A 19,578-nucleotide genomic window follows, 5' to 3' on the forward strand; every position below is an offset into this window, starting at 1 on the left:
CTGGCAAAGTGCAGGGTTAATTGGAGAGACATGGGAGAGACCTTTGCCCTGCAGTGGCTGTAGTCAGGCTGATGATGATGATGATACAATACCGAAAAGTCATTTTCAACTTTAGTTGAGAGGTAACCGAGAAAATCATATTTTTATGCAAACTGGTTGTTCCCTTTCATATTGCAAGGGCCTGAACCTGCGCCGGTGTAGACTATACTGTTCTGGTAGGATGGGGTTTATGGGGTGGGGGGCGTGTTATGTGCTTGCTTTGAGCTGCACTTGGCGGCACGAACCCTCTCGTTGGCCATGTCTGGTTTGAATGTATTTTGCGTACCCTCTGAACATGCGATCATATGGTTGATTCGCCATACCCTACCACACCACGTGCTTTTTATTCAAATCGGTTCCGACAGATGGCGCCACTGACTTCGCCCCGCTCGTCTTAATTCAGAGCCACGACTCGTGCTGCTGTCTCTCCATTCAGGCTGCTATCGCTTGTTGCTGTTTCGGCCGCGGTGGGAGGGGGTATCCCCCGCGTCGGCCCCGTCTGGCCGACTTTTGCGGCTGCCCGTACTCCGCACGTGTACGGCCCCCGCCGGGCCGGAACGCGGCGGTTGACTGACCCTGCTTCTTCCTCCGTTCAGCAGTCGCCCTCCCCCCCTCCCCTTTGGGTCCCGCTATGCCGCGGTAGTAGTGGCGGCGGTGATGCCACTCTCCGCATACCTTCTCCTCCTCCTCATCCTGTTGTTCCTCCTATCTTCGTCTTTCTTGCTTCTTTGCTGTCTCGCGCGTGGCTGACCGCCCTTCCGCACGTGTTTCACCGCCCGTGTTTTCGTGCTCTGTGTCTCTCTCTCTCAGCCTCTCTCTCTCTTAAGATAGTCCGCTGTGTTTGCGTAGAGGACGGTGCTTCTCTTCCTCGACGCATATCCGCTTTTCCCTGCCGCTGCGAACTTGCTGAAGCAGCGCGACTGTAGCGTTGACTTTGAGCCGACCACCGAAAGACGGCGGCCCGTGTGTGTGTGTGTGTGTTTCGCGACCCTGTCTGTGTATAGCTGTCACTGAGCGGGAAACGCGGTGCGCGTTTGTGGAGGCGTCTTCGCACTTGCTTCCGTGAGGGCGCCCCCCCCCCCCCCCCCTCCTGTCTCTGTTATAGATAAAGGAGCTAGGAGCCTTCGTGGGAGCGCGCCGGCGTCGCTTCGGTTCGTATTGCGCACGGAGGGGCTTTCGAGCGAATCCTAAACCATGGAGAGGAGAACTTCAATCGTAGACGGAAGAAAGCGGCAGTCTGGCGAATTGACACCGCAATGCGGTGAGGGAAGGGGGGGGGGGGGGGGGGGGGGGGGGCTTGCTGTCGTGGCGCTGTTGGATGCGAGTTGAATGGCGGGTGTTATTTTGCGCTGGAATCTTGGTGTCACGACGTAGGCTACCGCGCGAACTGAGTGTCCGGATCTCATGATCTCATTTATTTGCAGTGTTTAAAATGACACCCGAAATAGACAGCGGACACAACTGCGTATCAGCACCGCGCTGAAGATGTGCGTGGTATGCGTTTAGTTAGCAATGCTGGAAAGGTTCGCGCAGGTCAGAAGGCAGGAGATGTGACGACGTTTATCTGGGCGATGTAAAGCGGTTCTGATATACGTAGCTTTTTTTTTTTTTAGAAAAGTCAGTACTGTACAAGATACAGTAAAATATGGTAAGCAACTGTTTGTCGAGGAAAACGTGTGCAGGAGTCGTTTTGCTCTCGTATACTGATTTACACGGACAGTTTAGCGCCTCCGCAGACTGATTCTCCGACTGTGTCCGATGAATGACAGTTGCGTCCCCCGGCCAGCTCAAGAAGGGCAGACTGCATTGGCACATGATAAGTGAGCAGTTTGAAAACCTTCACTCGCGGGTGTCAGACGAAGATCGGATTTAAGGGGAAGCGGAGGGATGGGGGAGGAGGCTGAGAAAACAAGACAAATATATAGTCTGGCAACGTCACCTACTTGTCCTGTTTTGCATAGACGAGTGCTTTGACGTATGCGGCCAGCAGAGCCTGACACTGTCAACCACCCGAGCGCAAAAAGAAATGTTGGCGTCATCACTTGTTCGTCGAGGGCAAGATCAATTAGAGCAACGTAAACGGAGCTGGAGGAGTAAAAAGGGAGTAATCTGTCCGTCCTCTACTGTGCACTCCCTTTCATGAAAGGGAGTGCGATAGAATACCCCCTTTTTACTCCTTTCTGTATAGACCTTTCCAAAAAGGGCTCCCTGGGCGCTGCCATATTGTTCCCTGGACTGCAGTGGGTACCTCCCGCTAGCACGGTGGAAGCGGCGAAACGCCTCCTCTCTGGACTGCTAGAAACCGGTTCCGCCGCCGGAAACATTATGGCAGCGCCCAGGTTGGAAAGGTATATAGAGTTTACCGTCTGTTGCACCGCTCCGCCGCGGTGCAGCAGCGACACCTGCCGTATATGCCTTTTTTTTTGTGCATTTAAAGAAAGCGCGAGAAATATATATTATATAGCACAAAACGATGAACGTACTTGGTTGCTAGAGGTAAAATGCGCGATTGAGAAACGCTTCATTTAGGTAAACATTTATTGCGAGTCGACGCTTCGGACAGAGCCTGTCCGAAACGTCGAGTCGCTATAAATGCTTATCTAAATGAAGCGTTTCTCAATTGCGCATATGTGTGTGTGTGTGTGTGTGTGTGTGTGTGTGTGTGTGTGTGTGTGTGTGAAAGAGAACTCAGGTGACTGTTTTTGCGCTGCCGTTTTGTATAACGCTCTCGACCTTGTTTTGAACGAACCAAGCGTGCGCGCTGATCTTGCCACGGTCACTTTGGCGGCTTGCACAATGGCGTACAAAAGAAAGAAAGAAAAGCGGAGTACCTTGAACTGCGCGACTTCGCCGCTTTCTTCTCCTCCCCTTGTTTTGTTTGTGCTACAGCTGAATAATATCTCCGTCTCTATGGCTCTTAGTGGCTTGCCTGCGGCACTTATTGGAGACGGCGGCACGCTCATATTCCATGCCCCGGGGGAATTTGTTGGCGCGCATTTTCAGGCAGATCCTAACAGCGGCGTCGGCCGCTATACTTCGGCATGGTCGCCGCGCGCGTTATAATGGCTAATTCGCCGAACTTTCTGCGCGAATGACGTTTAGAATTCGCCTCCCGGTCTGTTCGAAAGCAACGTATGAGTGTAGTGGGATTTTGTTTTTGTCAAGGCAGCTGACGTGACCTTCGCCATCAGGCTTAGAAGTTGCCAGGAGAAGCCAGCTTTCCGTTTACCTTGGGGCAAAGCGCGCGGCATGCAAGTGCAAAGGATATGTCTACTAGTTTTTTGAAAAAAAAAAAAAAAATGAACGAACTGAAAGAGTTGAGTGGAGTAGGGAAATCAAACAGCGCGAACAGGCGCAGGACTGGACAGCTCGAAGCACCGATTTCGAAGCACCGAGCATTCGATTGCGGCACGAACATCTGAAGTGTTGCCTCTTGAATAACGTCAACATGTCCGCTGATTTTGCATTTTAGCGTGCCTCTGTGTTTTTGTTTTGTTTTCTTTAGGAGGAAGGGGTTGGGCATTGGCTATGGTTTGCCTGAGATTACATCGCAATCGTAATAATAATTCTTTTAAAGGTATATGAGTTCTTCGACTCCACCTTGCAATACGATCGTGCAAATAAGGCAATTATTCATTTTTGGATCATTGTTTCGCTCCAAACGATGTCCAAGAACAACAGCATCAAGCATCAAGGAAGAGAATGTGGCTGCTAACACAATTCCGAGAAAAATGCTTAAATCGGCGTTTTTTCGCGGTGTCACGGAATCGCGGGAAACTAGAGGCCTTAATAAACGCAAGGTTTCACCGCAAGACGTCGCATCAGATTGCTTTTTTGCGATATTCGGCGCCAATTTAACGTTACAAATTCTTGTTTCTTCATGTTTACAGTGCTCGATTCTGACAATATGAAACAAGATTTTTTCATATTCACCATAACTTTGTGACACGTTTTAATTAGTTTTCGGTTCCTTTAATCCCCTCTAAAACTTAACGGAAATCTCTTGGGCCTTAAGTATTTTTTACAGATATTGCGTGATTAATATTCGCTAATTAACTGAACGCGGAATTTAAGGAATAGTGGGAGTTGCGCTGCACAGTGGTGAACAGTATGCCGTTCGTTCCACTCATCTACGGTGTACCGTGTACTTATGAAAAAGAAAAGCCTTGGTTTAAGTAACATGAAACACCCTGTATACGGTGGAATACGTTGTACAGATAAAGGCGTGTTACGCGTACGTACTTTCACTTAGCCGTGACATTTGCGCGGCCATATCTGCATACATTAGCGTTTATAGTTGTCCGCAACACCGCGTGACCGTTTATCTCCATCGAATCGACTGTCGAAAGTGATCGCGGCTTTGCAGTGAATGAGTCACAGCTCCTTCGTTTGATTAGCGCACCGTTCGTCGCCTCAGATCGTACGATAAGCAAAAGCAGTTCTCTTTCTCTGGAAGGTCAGCACTACGCGCGGTGAGGGCTTTTCCTTTGCTTTTTCAGCGCAGAGCGATCGGAGATTACGTGGCAGCTTGCCGGGCATCGGCTTGGCGGCTGCTGCCCGATTGATACCTCGATAAGCGTTGTTGCATATCTCCTCTTCTCGGTGATTCCGGCGTGTTTCGTCGCCGGCCATGACTTTCCCCGTCGTTGCCGTTTAAGAGATGGCCGGTCAGGATTCTATGCACTCTGTGCGTGAATAAGCGTATATGGGAGTAAACTGTCATCTATAATCTAATCACGAATACGGCTATATGGGAGTAAAGGGAGTAACTTGTCATCTAGCGCACTCCCTTTTATAAAAGAGTGCACTATAGTCGGATACAACTTAAGTCTGCAGTGAAGCTCCACCCACATTCAGCCTCGGCGCACGGAATTCTTCCACGGCGAAAAAGTAGTCCGCTGCTTAAACGTTTCTTGTTACCTAAACAAGAAGCTTATCACCAGAAAAAAATTAGGAGCTCTATATTTTTGATACATGGATTGTTTGATATAGTCAAACATTAAAAAGCTGATTTCGTTTACTGTTGCGATTGGCCAGCGGAGTAATACAAGACGCCGAGGACCGCAGCCCAGTGTTAGCAACTGCTGTTTTCGTTGCCAGCTCCCTTTTTGCTCCTTTGTGTTTAAAGTGTAGCGCACTCCCTTTTAAGGACAGGGTATGGTGCCCAAGTTTTAGATTAGATTTTGATCACTAAATATACGGAATGCTTACTCTTGGCATCGGAGGTATATTTCCCACCGCAAGGCATAGTTATTAGATGCAGTTATCAATGGGAGGAGGCGATTTTATACACGACACAGGGGGTGCCAGACATTATTTATCGCTGTTTTTTCGCCGCCTACCGTATGATTCACATTCTTGTGTAGTCGATGCTATGTGAAATGTTTGCGTTTTTTCTTTTTGATGTATGCCCTCGTGATTTATGTTGTGTGCTGGGTTTCTTCTCCCGCGAGTCACACCATGTAGGCTGTCAAGCTGTTGGTGGGCGCGTGGAAAAGCAAAAATAAATAAAAGAAATCGCTGCTTTGCATGCAGTTTTGAATGGGTGTTCTCAGCTGCAATAGCGACCCCCCTTTTTGCTCTGTGTCACGTGGGTTTGGCATTGTTTTAGAAAGCAAAGAGATCTAGCATAAACATACCGGACAAGTTTACCGGTTTCACGCACTGGAGCTGCGCATGCGCAGTGGCAAGCGTTTGGCCGCTGCAGTGAAGCTCCGCCCACATTCAGCCTTCGCGCACAGAACTCCTCCACGACGAAAAAGTAGTCCGCTGCTCAAACGCTTCTTGTTACGTAAACAAGAAGCCTATCACAAGAAAAAAATTATGAGCTTTACAATTTTGATACATGGATTGTTTGATACAGTCGAGCATTAAAAAGCTGGTTTCGTTTACAGTTGCGATTGGCCAGCGGAGTAATACAGGATGCCGCGGACCGCGGCCCAGTGTTAGCAACTGCTGTTTTTTTAAGTTGTATCCTACTATAGGTGTACATAAATCGTTTCCGCTGATACGTCTTCGGTATGCTAAATCTCTCTAGTAGCAGAAATATGTTAGAATGGGCAAGAAAAAGAAAGAAAAATAAGTGCCCAGCCCGCGCCGCTGGTTTCTAGTAGCAGGCTGCGGCGCTCAGTTTGCTCTTTAAGCTGTTGGGTTCTTCCTTGTATTTTTCCTTGTGTCCTTCTGACGAAACATGCGAGCCATGCCTCCTGGTTGCACCTCGAGCGAGTCACTGTGTGACAGGGACGACTTGTTCAACCAGTGGAGCCCGGCAGCTGATAAAACAAGGAAAACTTTTCAGCCACCGTTGTTGAAGAACTGCATCGCCAGTCCCGTGCTCACTTTGTGGCAGCTTTTTTTTTTTTTTGTCTTACCTCCTGGCTTCTTTCGTAGCTCATTGCTGTGTGTGTTTTAGAGCAAAAGCTCTACTTTACGACCAAAGCTGATTCATCGCTGAAGCCTTGACCTTGAATAAATAAATATTGGCAGGACTGGAATTCGAACCCGCAGCTGCGCGAACAGATCACCTTTGCTGGCCACTGCACGAGAGCACCACCATGCTATCGCCACAGCCATTCACGCCTCGTGTTAAATTGCTACACACTCTTACACTGTGCATTGCACATCGTCATCTTCATCGACTTCCATCTGCGGTGCAAACAGATCAGATCATCTAAACCTCGATCAGAGCTTTACCTGAGTCTAATATCGTCACCAGATGTTCAACCCAGCAAAGCAAAACAATGAGCCAATCAGGCTAAACACATGCTTTCGCACATCTCCTCGTTTTAACTATGTACGTTAAAACCCTACCATTTTTTTAACCTTATCTGAGCATATCGCTTCCATAGTGATAATGAGCCAAGCTGAGGTTTTTTGCTCTAGGACCTTCTCCCAGTTTCCAGTGTACATCTGGAGTGTACAGCTTGCTGCAGAATGCAAAACTGTATTTGATAGTCTATGAGGATTGCGTTTGTGTTAGTGTGCATGACCTCAAGACGCGCTAGCCCTAATCACCACTGGCTGGTGTAGTTGGCATAAATGGCCCTCTCCAGTTAACCATCTATGCATGGTCCTGCTTACGGAAGAATACCTATACCATATAGGTCTAAGTTAGACGTAAAATAATGTTGTTTACTTTCTGTCTCTCCTTAATACATTGTGGAAAATTTAGCAAGATTTTTATTGCAGGGATAAAAGGGGGGGGAGGGGAGGGGGGGAATTACACCCATTGTTAACATCTTAAATATGAAGATGTGATGTTGCTTTGGAAACCAGTACAGAGCAACGGTGGAACTGAGGCGGTGCATATGCTTTGATTTGTCTTTGCAGAGGAGACTTTCCAGAATGATGACGGTGTGAGCACGCGGACGCAGTTCATCACGACAGCCAAGAACATCCTCATCGCTGGTGGGGACGCCACCGAGAGGCTTATGTCCTCTTACAAGGAGGTGAGGGCGCAACTGAATACGCATTGTAGTTCCGAAACCAGCCCGCCACTACGGTTGGGCATTCAGGACCTATGAAGAAAAATGAAAACTTGCATTAATTGCTATACTTGGAAGGAAATGTCGAGATAGGCTGATAGATGAGAGAGGTTAGGTAGGTAGCATGCCACCTTGAACTAGTGCTGAAGACTGCGGTACTTCCGACTGTCGCAAGTACAGGGTTGCCATGACTCATGAGCAAGCTTCTTGCCGCCCCCCCAAATATGAGCGTGAATAAGGTCTGTACCAGTCATAAACAGCCCTCTCAAGACCTTCCAGCTATGTAAACCCTCTGCTTTTATAGTTTTATTATGCCTGCATAATTCAAATTTCGTCGCTTATGTTCAGATAGAAGTGCATGGACTCATGTGGCACTGTGCTCAGTACAGTATCTTTACTGTATAGATTTCACTCCTTAGTTTTTTCATGTTTTAATTGTACTGTTACTCTCGTTTCTTCAGATCACTGAGTTGGCAGGATACACGGGACGCGTCGCCAAGATGCTGAACGTTTTTGAGGATGTGAGTGAATGCCGGTACAAACGCACCTTGGCTGTCTCGGACGACGGCTGCTCCAAGAGGTCTTTTGGCATGAAGACCCTCACTTTCAAGGATGGCATGCCTGAAATCAAGGGTGAGCGGAACGTTTGGCAAAGCTTGCCTCGGTTTCAGTTTCGCTTCTCGCATTTCTTCTCATGCAACAAGTAAGCGGATTGTACACGGTATACTCAGGGAAAGCCCAGTCAGTGACCAGGAAAGAGCCTGCTGTTTGTACTGAAGTGATAGTGAATTGTAGCCAGAAATCAGCAGCGTGTAAGGAACGAAAATTCTCACGCTCTGTGCCAACTCAAGAGGGCATCCATGTGCAAATGTTGCTGACAAGCGGTGCTGTGATAGATTTCTTTTTTTTTTTGTGGAATTGTGTGAGGAGAATCTGCTAACACAGTGTTCTACTGCGAGGTCTGCACGCAGTGCGAATGACACTTGCTCAATACATGCAGGCAATGTGATTGAGAGGAATGGCATCATTGTCCTGGAGAGTGTGCCCATTGTCACACCAAACTGTGACATCGTCGTCCCCAGCCTCACCTTCACGGTAAGGCTGTTCTCTTTTTTTTTTGGCACTTGTTTGCCTAGGAAGTGTGTCTTCCCGAGATGAATCCATCGCATACTGTTCTATGAAATGTGGCATTGTATGGCAGCTGACTGATTTGTAGGGCCTGTCCGTGTACCGCGTTGCAGATGACGCAGGACATGCACCTCCTAATTACGGGCCCCAATGGCTGCGGCAAGAGCTCCCTCTTCCGGATCCTCAGTGGCCTCTGGCCACTGTACAGTGGACAACTGCAGAGGCCACCCAACAAGCACCTGTTCTACATCCCACAGAGGCAAGTTTTATCTGTGTGGTTTTAACCCTTTCACTGCCAGGTTTTTTTACTCAGAGCTGCACACACCCTGCCGGTTTTTTTTTGCATGTTAGTTTCCTGGAAATTTTTTGCTAGTAACGCACTAAAATTCTCTGCAGGACATATAGACATGTTTATTCAGGATAATCTTATAGATATTAGTTGTAATGAATCAATTTTCCAGCACCAATCTGGCCTGTCGGATTTCCTCTTCTTACGCGGATTTTTCGGTGGCAGGGGGACTTCATCGCTGTCATCACCCGACAAGGCACTTAAGTGGGCTCCCTCCTCGTTCTCATTATCATTGGACTCCGAATTCACAAGCAATTTTGAATTTCTTCGTCCGTCAAAGCGCGGACGAGTGTGGCACATAGCCTCATGGCTGCTGTGCGCAGACCAAAACGAAGCGACTCGGATGTGGAAACATGCGCGCCATCTGTTGTTTAAAATTTACCCTACGAGATCTATGAGTTTACAGAGTCTCTCCATAGATGGCGCTGCATAATTGCATAGTTTTTTTTACACGAGTATTAACGGGAGCGGCCGAGTTAAAAAGCCAAAACGAGTTATCTCTGGAGAGGCAGGGGGTGTGCATATGTGGTAGCCCGAGTTATCTCGGGAGTGGCAGAATAAGGGTTAAGCAGGGTCTCTCTTGCAGTTTATTTGTGGCTGTGTTTCAACTGTAATTTGCTGAACAGCTTAGACATGTAACACATGGTGCTTCATGTATCTAGTGGCAGTTGCAGTTGTCTCATCCATCCAGTTCATGGCACAGTTGTTGCAAAGTGTAGCAGTTGCAGAGAGCTGGACAGAGACATTGGTGACACCGAGCACAGCACAATTACGTGTAGTGCTCGTCCTTTTGGGTCTTGCCTCTAAGTGCGCTGCTGTCTGAGGAAGGATGTGTGCTGTGTTGCCGAGATGTGGGGGTCCAGGACTTGTAGTCGAGAGTACAAATCATCTATGCTGAACGTCCCACTAAACGATGTGTGTAACGCGTGTTCTGATATTGTACACAGGCCCTACATGGCCCTGGGAACTCTGCGGGACCAGGTCATCTACCCTGACACGTTGGAGGACATGCGGAATCGTGGCTTCAACGACACTGACCTCGAGGGCATCCTCAAGATTGTGCACCTGCAGCACATCATTGTGAGGGAGGGAGGTGAGAACATCTGCCTGGCTCAGAAGTGACACGCTTCTTTGCTCCATGAATCAAGCATACTTTTCTCGTTCAGAGCTGCAGTGATTACTTTGGTTTTGAACTACTGTGCAGCATTCCTTTTTGTTTTGTGTATCTGTTTTGTCTGATTTTATCTACACTGTGCTTAAAAGCAGCCTTTAGCTCCTTTAGTTTGACTTGAGCCATTTGCCAAAGTTCTGTGAGTTTTAACACACCACTGCTGCTCTTGTGTCATGTGATCTCTTTTGCTGCATTGACCGTGCATGGGCTTGACCAGAAGTTTGGTTTGGTTTGGTTTATGGGGGTTTAACGTCCCAAAGCGACTAAGGCTATGAGAGACGCCGTAGTGGAGGGCTCCGGAAATTTCGACCACCTGGGGTTCTTGCACTGACGTCGCACAGTACACGGGCCTCTAGAATTTCTCCTCTTAAGAAATTCTAGCCGCCGCGGCCGGGATCAAACCCACGTCTTTTGGGTCAGCAGCCAAGCACCATTAACCAGAAGTGCAGCCTAGCTAGTAATGGATCCCGAAGAAGTGAGGAATGAATGAATGTGGCTATGGTGATTTTGGAATAGCTATATGTTGATAGTATGCTCATCTGGATTCTATGTTAGGTTTGCTCACAATATCTACACCGTTTATCTCCATATGTTTACTGCACTTCTGTCATCTTGCAGGCTGGGATGCAGTGGGAGACTGGAAGGACATCCTGTCTGGAGGCGAGAAGCAGCGAATGGGCATGGCTCGCCTGTTCTACCACAGGTGTGTGTACTCACATCACAGTGGGCCTTGTTAACAGTCAAAGGAAGGGCAGTGGATTTGATCTCTCATTGTATTTACTAGGATTAGTATAGTGCTAGTGTCACTTCGCCCTTCTTGCAGACTTGATTCTTTGTTGTGACGTAAAAGTGATAAGCGCCTTGCAGCGGGGCCCAAAGGTACTCATGTGGGTTCCGCTCTGTGCAGGCCTCAATTTGCCCTGCTCGACGAGTGTACCAGTGCCGTCTCCATTGATGTGGAGAGCCAGATTTACCAAGCTGCCAAGGACTACGGCATCTCGCTGCTCACCATCACTCACAGGCCGTCACTGTGGTGGGTTCCTATTTCACGCGGATTTTTTTCGCATACTTTTTTAACTGCAATGAAAGACATCAGTCATGTCATGTTCGTCATGGTTTCATGTCACCTGGGCATAATTTTCAAAACTTGAAAGAGCCGTTTTTGTGTGTGTGTGTGTGGAGCGCGCCATATTCTTATTGATGCCAAATTGTAGGTGGCCTTGAAAAATTTTTTGCTTCCAGGGGTGCCTTCTTTTAGTTTTTTGTGGCGAAAGTGTACCAGTACTGCAGTGTGAAAAAACAATGTCGTTCTGTCCCTAGAAGCACCACCTTTCCCATTCTCTCTACTTGAATCTTGCTCGTAATAGTCGACCATGGATATATCAAACCCGGATGTTTCGAATTATTGGCTGTATTGAACACACAGATTACCCCCGTGAAAATTATGTGTAAAAGTATAGGAAAGTCATGCAGTATATCAAACTCCAGTCATGCTGGACTTTTGATATGTTGAACCACGCGACACCCCTGCAAGTGCTGCTTGTCTTAATGACACTCTTTGACCATTTTTTGAGACGGCTCGGCTGTGCCGATTTTTGAACCTGCTGCCAGTGCTGTGAATCTGCGTGATGAGGTTTCATTTTCCGTGCCACATTGCTGTCAAGTGGTGAAGCCAACCTAACTAACAAAGCCTAGCGGCGGTTCTTGCGTGGCATGCTTTGCTGCCAAAGGTATTGCGGAAACTAACTGTTCCTTTGTGTTAAAAAGTGATTATTTGAATTATAGCGTACTGGACACAGGATTAGATATCCTATGATAGGCAGTGGCTAGTTCCAAAGCACCGTACCCTGTGGCTTCGATGCGAAGCAGGTTAGGCCTAGCAATGCCTGAGGAGCGGTGCTCTACCACCACGCTGGTGGGCTGCACGTCGCTGGAAGAAGCGCATCGCTAGTGTTGATGCACTGTACTTTTGCATCTAGACTAGAGATAAGCTTATCTATTTCCATCTTTTATGTATCGAATTATGGATGTACAGAAGTATTTCACAATCCCCTTTGGGTTCAATATATTCGGGTTGGACATGTGAATTCACTTTTTGTTGTTTTTAGTAGCAGTTTGGTCAAATTTTGGCAATTTGAACTTGAAATTGATTGAAAATTTGTTTTATTTGAAATTTGAATTAAGGTATGTTTTTTAATACATCATATCCACACGACCAAAGCACCAATTCGAATTAAGTGAGCTAATTCAAGAGTGTCCATCATAGTACTTGTACCACATGCTTGGACACTATACTTCCAGTTGCGAGTAGTACTTATGCTGTGTCTCCTCTCCTTTTTGTCATATTTTATGTGGCCATATTAGTCAAGTATATTGCACTCAAGAGAGGTCACCAAACTTCAGGTTCACTGAGCACAGTCTTTTCGATTTTCGCTGCCTTGCAGGAAGTTCCACACGCACTTGCTCCAGTTTGACGGTGAGGGCGGTTGGCGGCTCGAGGTGCTGGACACATCGACCCGCCTCTCGCTGCGCGAGGAGAAAGAGAACCTGGAGGCCCAACTGGCGGGCGTCCCACAGATGGAGACCCGTCTCCGCGAACTCTGTTCTGTGCTTGGCGAGGAGTCGCTGATCCTGGAAAACACTTCCGCTGCCAAGCGGCCGCCGTCCGAGTTTGCCACCGAGAACCTCTCCGACTAGCACCACGGGCTGGCTCGCAGCCGGGGCGTCTCACACAATGCGCCCGCAGGTTGGCTTCCGGACATCTCAAGGAAGGGTTCTGGCACTACAAGAACCTCACAGAAGAAGCTGGCCGCCAAGACACTGACACGCTAGGTTGGTGTGGCTGGAACACACTCCTCTGCTTCAGAGAGTTCTTAACTTCGTCGACTGTTCAAATGAAGAGGACGTTTTGTTTGCTGCCAACGTGCAAGAATACCAGCTTGGGATATCACTGCAGCCATCAAAAAGCAAGGAGTTGTAAGATTTCTGATTCCTGATAGCCAAGTAACACTGAATCAAGTCATCTGCAACTGTTGATTGCTAAAAAAATAAATGGCAGTCAGCCCTGTAGAATTGATAGAAGGAAGTTGCTATGAACAGTCAAGAACACCTCAATCATGTGGTTGGCACGATGTGCCAGCATGGTTAGTGCACTCAGGAAAGCAAGATGTCTTCTACTTCGGGTGTTCATAGTGATCACACATGAAGTATCGGCAATCTGAGGAGGAAAACATTGCAACTGAATTGAGGAAATGTTGGATATCACAGTCTTTGAGAGCAGAACTGGTGCAGAAGCGTCACTGCTGTTAAGCATTGTCATGTGTCATGGAGCGATGACTTGCAAAACTTTCCCGAGTGGCATCAGAGGCTTTGAGCTATATCAAAGACGACATGAATGGTCAAGTTGTGGCGATACTGACCCGCCTTTGGAAGATTTTGTTTCTCGCATGGAGGACTGGTCTGAACAGCGCTACAACTTTATGAATGTTGCCTTCCGGTGCGATGTTGCTACATACAAAGGATTGTGTGCTTTTGCAGAAAGCTGGGCAAGTCTACACACTGTGTGAACTAAATAGTTATGCAGCACAGATGGGCCTTTTAAGCCGCGGTGCTTTGTGGCTTAGTGTAGCTGAGATATGTGAGTAGACGTTCCGGTGTTTTGACACTTTGTGCGTAGGCCATGTTGGGTAAAAGCCCGTTTGTGTGCCTGTGCGAGTGTGTAACGATTACAAAGCGAGGAAGTTGGTTCTGCCATGCGAGCAAGGGTGCAGTTTTGCTGGTGCAAACCGTTGCTAGTTAGGCAGAGCCTCCATCAAACCAAAGCAAACCATGCAAGAGATGTGTATAGGATTGTGATGTTGGATTTATATGCAGATAACATGCTTGTAATCTTTGTTTTGACAGGGGGTATTGATTGTATGCTGGTACTCGAATAATAAAAGGAGCTTTAGACTTTACTCAGTCCTATTGTGGCAGATACGAAATGCTGTAAGTTTGATTATTCACCGTTCTTCCTACAGTGCAACTCTGTTGGAGTTATTTGACAAAAAACAGGCCTGTTTTAATATACTTGGCCATGCAGCTATTATTTGCCACATTAGTGCTGCGTGGAGTATGGTTCATCATTTTTACTGATGCGTACTTAGTTTTCTAATATATTCTTATGTTTGCTGTACTTATGGCACTAAACGTATGTTTGGAGTTTATCCTTGTCTGGCAACATTGAGTCTGCCAAGCTCAAGTTGGTACTTGCTCGTGCTTAGTTTACGTGGACCAGAGTTCGAGTTTCTGGCAAAGCCATTTGTGTGATTTGGTTAACGAGCCTTCGTAACCTAGATGCACTTAACAAGCCGGCAAGATGTTTGCATTGAAACAATGCAGCAAAATAGTAAACTCTGGCTGTGGTGGTTGCGTTATTTTTGTAATGCCAGATTCGAGAAAATTCAGTTTGGAGCAAAATTTAGCATCAGCATCAAAAGTTACGTGGCCCCAATTATTTCCCTGGAAACGGCATGTTAAACCAACATGACTTGTTTTTGCAAGAACTAGATCCATGTCCAGTGGTTTAACAAAGAGATGGTACTTTGGTTTGCTTGGAGATTTACTGGGATGCTTCTCTGGAATAAGCATAGAAAGCATCCTGCATGAAACTGAGTGTGCAGAGAGAATTTACTCATCCTAGTTATTTATCTTATGTGTATGACTTCCCCAGTGAAGCTTTCTTTTCTGTGTAGCTTTATTGAAATACATTATCGATTGTTTAAGTGCTACTGTGAATCGAGCAGGATATTGTTATCAGTTTCCCCACTACCTCCTGTAGTCAAGTTTAACAGCTTTGGCACATTTTATTCAAAGTGTACATAACAAGTGTGAAAAGATGGATATAGACAACGCAACCCTTTCTATGGTTTCCCACCGATCCTTTAAATGTCACACAGTAAAGGTGCCCGTGCTCAATTACGCATCGCTATACGCCATTACTCCAACTACTACGTCATACTAAATATAACTATGGGGCTGATTAAACTGATCAAACGGTAATTACGGCTGCATTGGAGCCCCGAGAGAGTGACCATTGTTACAAGCACCCCAAGTATCGGTCGACATTTGCGATTTCTGTAAGTGTGACATTTTTCACGTTTACACCGGCATAATGTGATGCGCATTTGAAAATAAAACTTCCTTCAATTACCGGAGAGAGCTGGAATTTACATGCCACGGATGTTCTGACTGGTGCATTGTCACGTGACCAATGCAATCACCTGTGCCTGCTAGCTGGCATCCATTGATCGAGCAGATGTGATACGTCGGTAACAGGGTCTGTATTACCTTTTTAAGTAACTATTCAGGGTAATCAAGATTAAAAAAAATCCAGGGAGGCACTTTGTTGACCTAAAGTGCGGGGAGGCGAAAGCCTTCAGCTCAGAGTTGCTGTTTGTGTCACTGATGTGCGGTTAATATGTTAAGCTTCGCCTCTAAGAGTGGAATGCACAGCATCTTGCAACGCTGCCAGGGAGTCCACAGAACGCCATCGCCCGTTCTATGCCTTGCTCAATGGTAAATTGGTTTTTGAGGAAAGGAAATCCTCGTGCACAGCTGAACCTTGCCTTAAGGGAAGGGAGGAAGATGGGAGTGAATGAAGACTCCCTATTAGCTACAGGAGCTCTGCGGAGGTTAGCATGCTGGTCTCGCACTCAGTGACCCTGGTTCGATTTCCTACTCGGTTTTATTTATTTCTCTGGTCTGACTAGAAAGGTTAATTAGGCTAATTGGTCTTTATCATTGTTCTAATGCCATCCATCATGTCCTGTCACTCACCTGTCAAGTGATGGAATTCTCTAGAATGTTCGACACAATGTATATGAAACGTCTAACCAGTAATGATGGTTATTGATAGTTAAGCGTGACTTGCACATTTCGTTATACTAGTTAATGTATGGTTAGTGATAGTTAATGTGACCTTAACTAGCACTTTGATTAATTAGTGTTAGTTAAGGTACAGGCACAGTCCCACATGTCACTTCTTTACTACTAATTACCAGTTAGTCACTAGTCATTCAGTACAATGATATAATTATCAAACTACTTTATATCATGTTCCGATGTCTTTCGATTGCACCCGATTAAGTATCGATTGGCTATTGATTGGCATATGCCCACATAAGGCATGCATTTGAAACACGGACAAATTTGCTAACACGTCTTGGTCACGACAGTATGAGGCATGAAAGGCTTTTGTCTTAATAGATGCAGTGAATGCAGTGGGGTGTTTTGCGTTTCTATCGCAGATGATACTCTTTTTGTTAGGCTGTGATAGTCTATGCTATGTTCCGTTATCAGTATGACGTACCATTCCGGTTTGAATGAAGCGGCAAGTAGCTGTGCTAAGTTCAACACTGAATGCCTGTGAGTAAAACTTAAGCTCAAACAGTAGTTTAGGAAGGTAGGGAACAACTGACCTTCCAGTTTCTACTTATGTTCTTGTCCCTGGTATTACACCCTCACATAAACACGGAGCAGATGACTCATGTAGCAAGGTTGACCTCTCAAACTGCTGTGTAGCACACCCATCGCTGTATTCCTAATAATCACACCTATGTAGCCTACACAGGAATTGAACTACTGACCCTTGGGCTACGAGTCTGACACACTACAGCTACACAATGCGGGCATATTCGTACGGCTTGGTGAAAGCAGGCCTTAATATGCACGACATGTGGTATTTCAGTAATGTTTGTGAAAGATAAAACAGTGTACGTGTCTGCGTGGGCAAGAGGAATCGCTGTCACGTCACTCCCTTAACGGCGGAGCTTAAGTGTCGCCCCAACATTTTTTAGAGTGTTAAGCTCTACTTCTTGCATTTCGAGTCTCAACATTATGTGTTATAACACAAATCCTAACCCAGTGGTTACCATGGTAACGAGGCGGTTACATAATTGAATAAAATAACAGGCAGCAGCGTAATGCCCGAGCACCACAACTCGAAACTACACTATCTTGATCCAGTGTGTGTGTGTGTGTGCGTATATATATATATATATATATATATATATATATATATATATATATATATATATATATATATATATATATATATATATATATATATATATATCCCTGTCTGGCAGGCATCAAAGTTGGTCCCCTTAGCCCCGACATTTGTGTAAAATTTGTGGGCCAACCATTTGCCATAGAATGTTCTGGATGGTGTCATATGATTCAGCATTTTGTGCAGCATAAACTCACTAGTTAGAGCCTAGCTCGCGGTAGGGATTCAAACTGGCGACCTTTGTACCCCCAATTCCACATCATTACGAATCTTCATATGAACATTGAGGCTCAACCATTGTAGCAGTGTTCGGGGTAGTGGCATACGATTTCGTGTAGGACAAATTTACCAGTTAAGTTAGTCTAGCTCACAGCAGGGATTCGAGCCTGTGACCCATGTTAGGTGTGTTAACGCTAGATATTTCTATCACTGCCTCTATCTTTTTTTTTTTGTTACCTGGCCACTCTGAACATGTGTGTCTCCTCCTCTGCCCTCTCCAGAGGTGTACTGGTTGGAAAATCGCCAGCTTGTAGTTCACATATGCAGTTCGTGTTGGCAACAGGTGGAAGCACACACCTGCCACTGTGCGTGCACAGTTCGTGCCTCGTGGAAGCCATCCGCTCCTGTAGCAGGCACAGCGGCGACCACATATATTTGCCATTTTCGGTACAGGAGACAAATTTTGATTTGCTACGCCAGGAGCACCACATCTTGTGAAAAATGTTGTTGCTATGGTAGATGAAAGTTAAAGGGGCTGCGAAACACTGCTTGGGGGGATACCGGCTAAACTTCAGATGGATTCTTTGTCACACAGATGCTGACTTAAAAATAATTACAGGAATCGATGCACAGGAACGGAAGTTATTCAATGAAGAAATTTCAAAATACAAGCAAACAAAACGCTGCCCTCAACTCGATTTTGGCGGGGCTTCCCACTCCTATTTCGCTCTCCCAATGACGGCACCTGGCGCAACCAATCAAAACAGCCTGCCAGAGCACGTCGCGGAAGTTTGCACTCCATGGTTGCCTGCTCTCTGCAACTTGTTCTTGCTGAGACTGGCAGCGTCGCTTCCATGCCTGAGCACCCCTGGTGGTGTATTTTTATTTTACTTACCTTGCAGGGCTTTTATCTAAGACGAACAAGTTGTTTTTGTTAATCTAATATAAAACACCGACAGGTGAGAAAATGTGTGTCTATTTATTCACACAAGTTGCAGTATATTTACTGTTTCTCCGATCATCAAGCTCGTGCCAGGTGATGTCATATCCGCTGCTAAAAACCCGCCACTGTGTGGGGACACCATCAGAGCCATGAATTTGTTTTTGGGAGCACATTAAAATAATAAAAAACGGAACATACGTGGTATTACCGACGCTAATAGCACCATTGTAACTCACTGTATGCGATCAACAGGCAAAACAGTCAATTAAGATTGTGTTTCTGGGCCCCTTTAACAAGGAACATTTGGTAACAAGGGGCCATGGTCCGTGCAGCCCTGTATTCTCTGCTTATCCACGCCAACAGTATCAAAATTCTTGAGCTGATTTCGTTCAGCAATTATATTGTTCAGATAGCAAGAAAAGCTGTAATAGACTATTTATTGCAGAGGAATTGTTTGTGGCAGTCCTGAACGTGGAAGATACTTCACTGCAGAGTTGAATTGTATCGAACTATAACCTTAAAGGGACACTGAGGAGAGCACTATTAATATATTTTTTATAGCAAAATCCGATAGTTCGGCATGTCATGGCTTTGTTGCCACTTGGCCGGCAGCGAAAAATGCATTTATTTCTAAGAAATTTGGATTCGAAGTTGAAAAGGTTTTTCCCGCCGCTGTGATTCAAACTTAGGATTCGGCTATGACGACAGAGGACTAAGTGACGTGAAGCATGACGTGACATGACGTGATGCAGACTCCGTGATTTCTGGCGGCCAGCAGTGCGGCCTAGCAGCAGCCGAAAAGAAAGCTACCGCCGGCCGCACGTTGAAGGCATCTATCGGCTATTGCGGCCGTCGCTGCAGTCGCTTCGCTTACGTTTGCACCGGCGTTTTGCGAGCGTTACGATGGATCTCGTTCTCGAAGTCGTCAACGAAGTTCTCGCAAATAGACACCTTTAGCATACCGTGTACCTTGATACCGCTAGCGGAATACCGGGAGCCCGCCTAACGCCGGCGAGCAGGCGCTGATTGGTCCCGATGCTTCAGGCGAGCGCGTAGCTGCCCGGCACGTGGCGCCATCTGGCGACGTCAAGGAGATTTGCGCATGCTTTGGCTGCGCCTCAGTGATTTGTGCTTCTCGTGTCCTAGCATTGCTAGAACCATTGGTTCTAGCAACACTGTTTTGTTATATGACGTCAT

General features: G+C 46.5%; 1 protein-coding gene across 1 annotated transcript in view; it reads left to right on the forward strand.

The window, feature by feature from the left end:
* Abcd1 (ATP binding cassette subfamily D) overlaps positions 1-15,368 on the forward strand; it is a 117,477-nt gene extending 102,109 nt beyond the window's left edge. Inside the window, exons 3-10 of the mRNA XM_089564094.1 lie at positions 7,369-7,487; positions 7,985-8,156; positions 8,524-8,618; positions 8,765-8,910; positions 9,948-10,093; positions 10,790-10,874; positions 11,079-11,204; positions 12,616-15,368. Of these exons, the coding sequence (XP_089420220.1) occupies positions 7,369-7,487; positions 7,985-8,156; positions 8,524-8,618; positions 8,765-8,910; positions 9,948-10,093; positions 10,790-10,874; positions 11,079-11,204; positions 12,616-12,868 (1,142 nt within the window). The 3' untranslated portion in view covers positions 12,869-15,368. The remainder of the gene's footprint in view (positions 1-7,368; positions 7,488-7,984; positions 8,157-8,523; positions 8,619-8,764; positions 8,911-9,947; positions 10,094-10,789; positions 10,875-11,078; positions 11,205-12,615) is intronic.
* Positions 15,369-19,578: the final 4,210 nt, after the last annotated feature.

Source organism: Amblyomma mixtum, chromosome 10 (genome assembly GCF_055824585.1).
Source record: "Amblyomma mixtum isolate Tamu chromosome 10, ASM5582458v1, whole genome shotgun sequence".
Lineage (NCBI taxonomy): Eukaryota > Metazoa > Arthropoda > Arachnida > Ixodida > Ixodidae > Amblyomma > Amblyomma mixtum.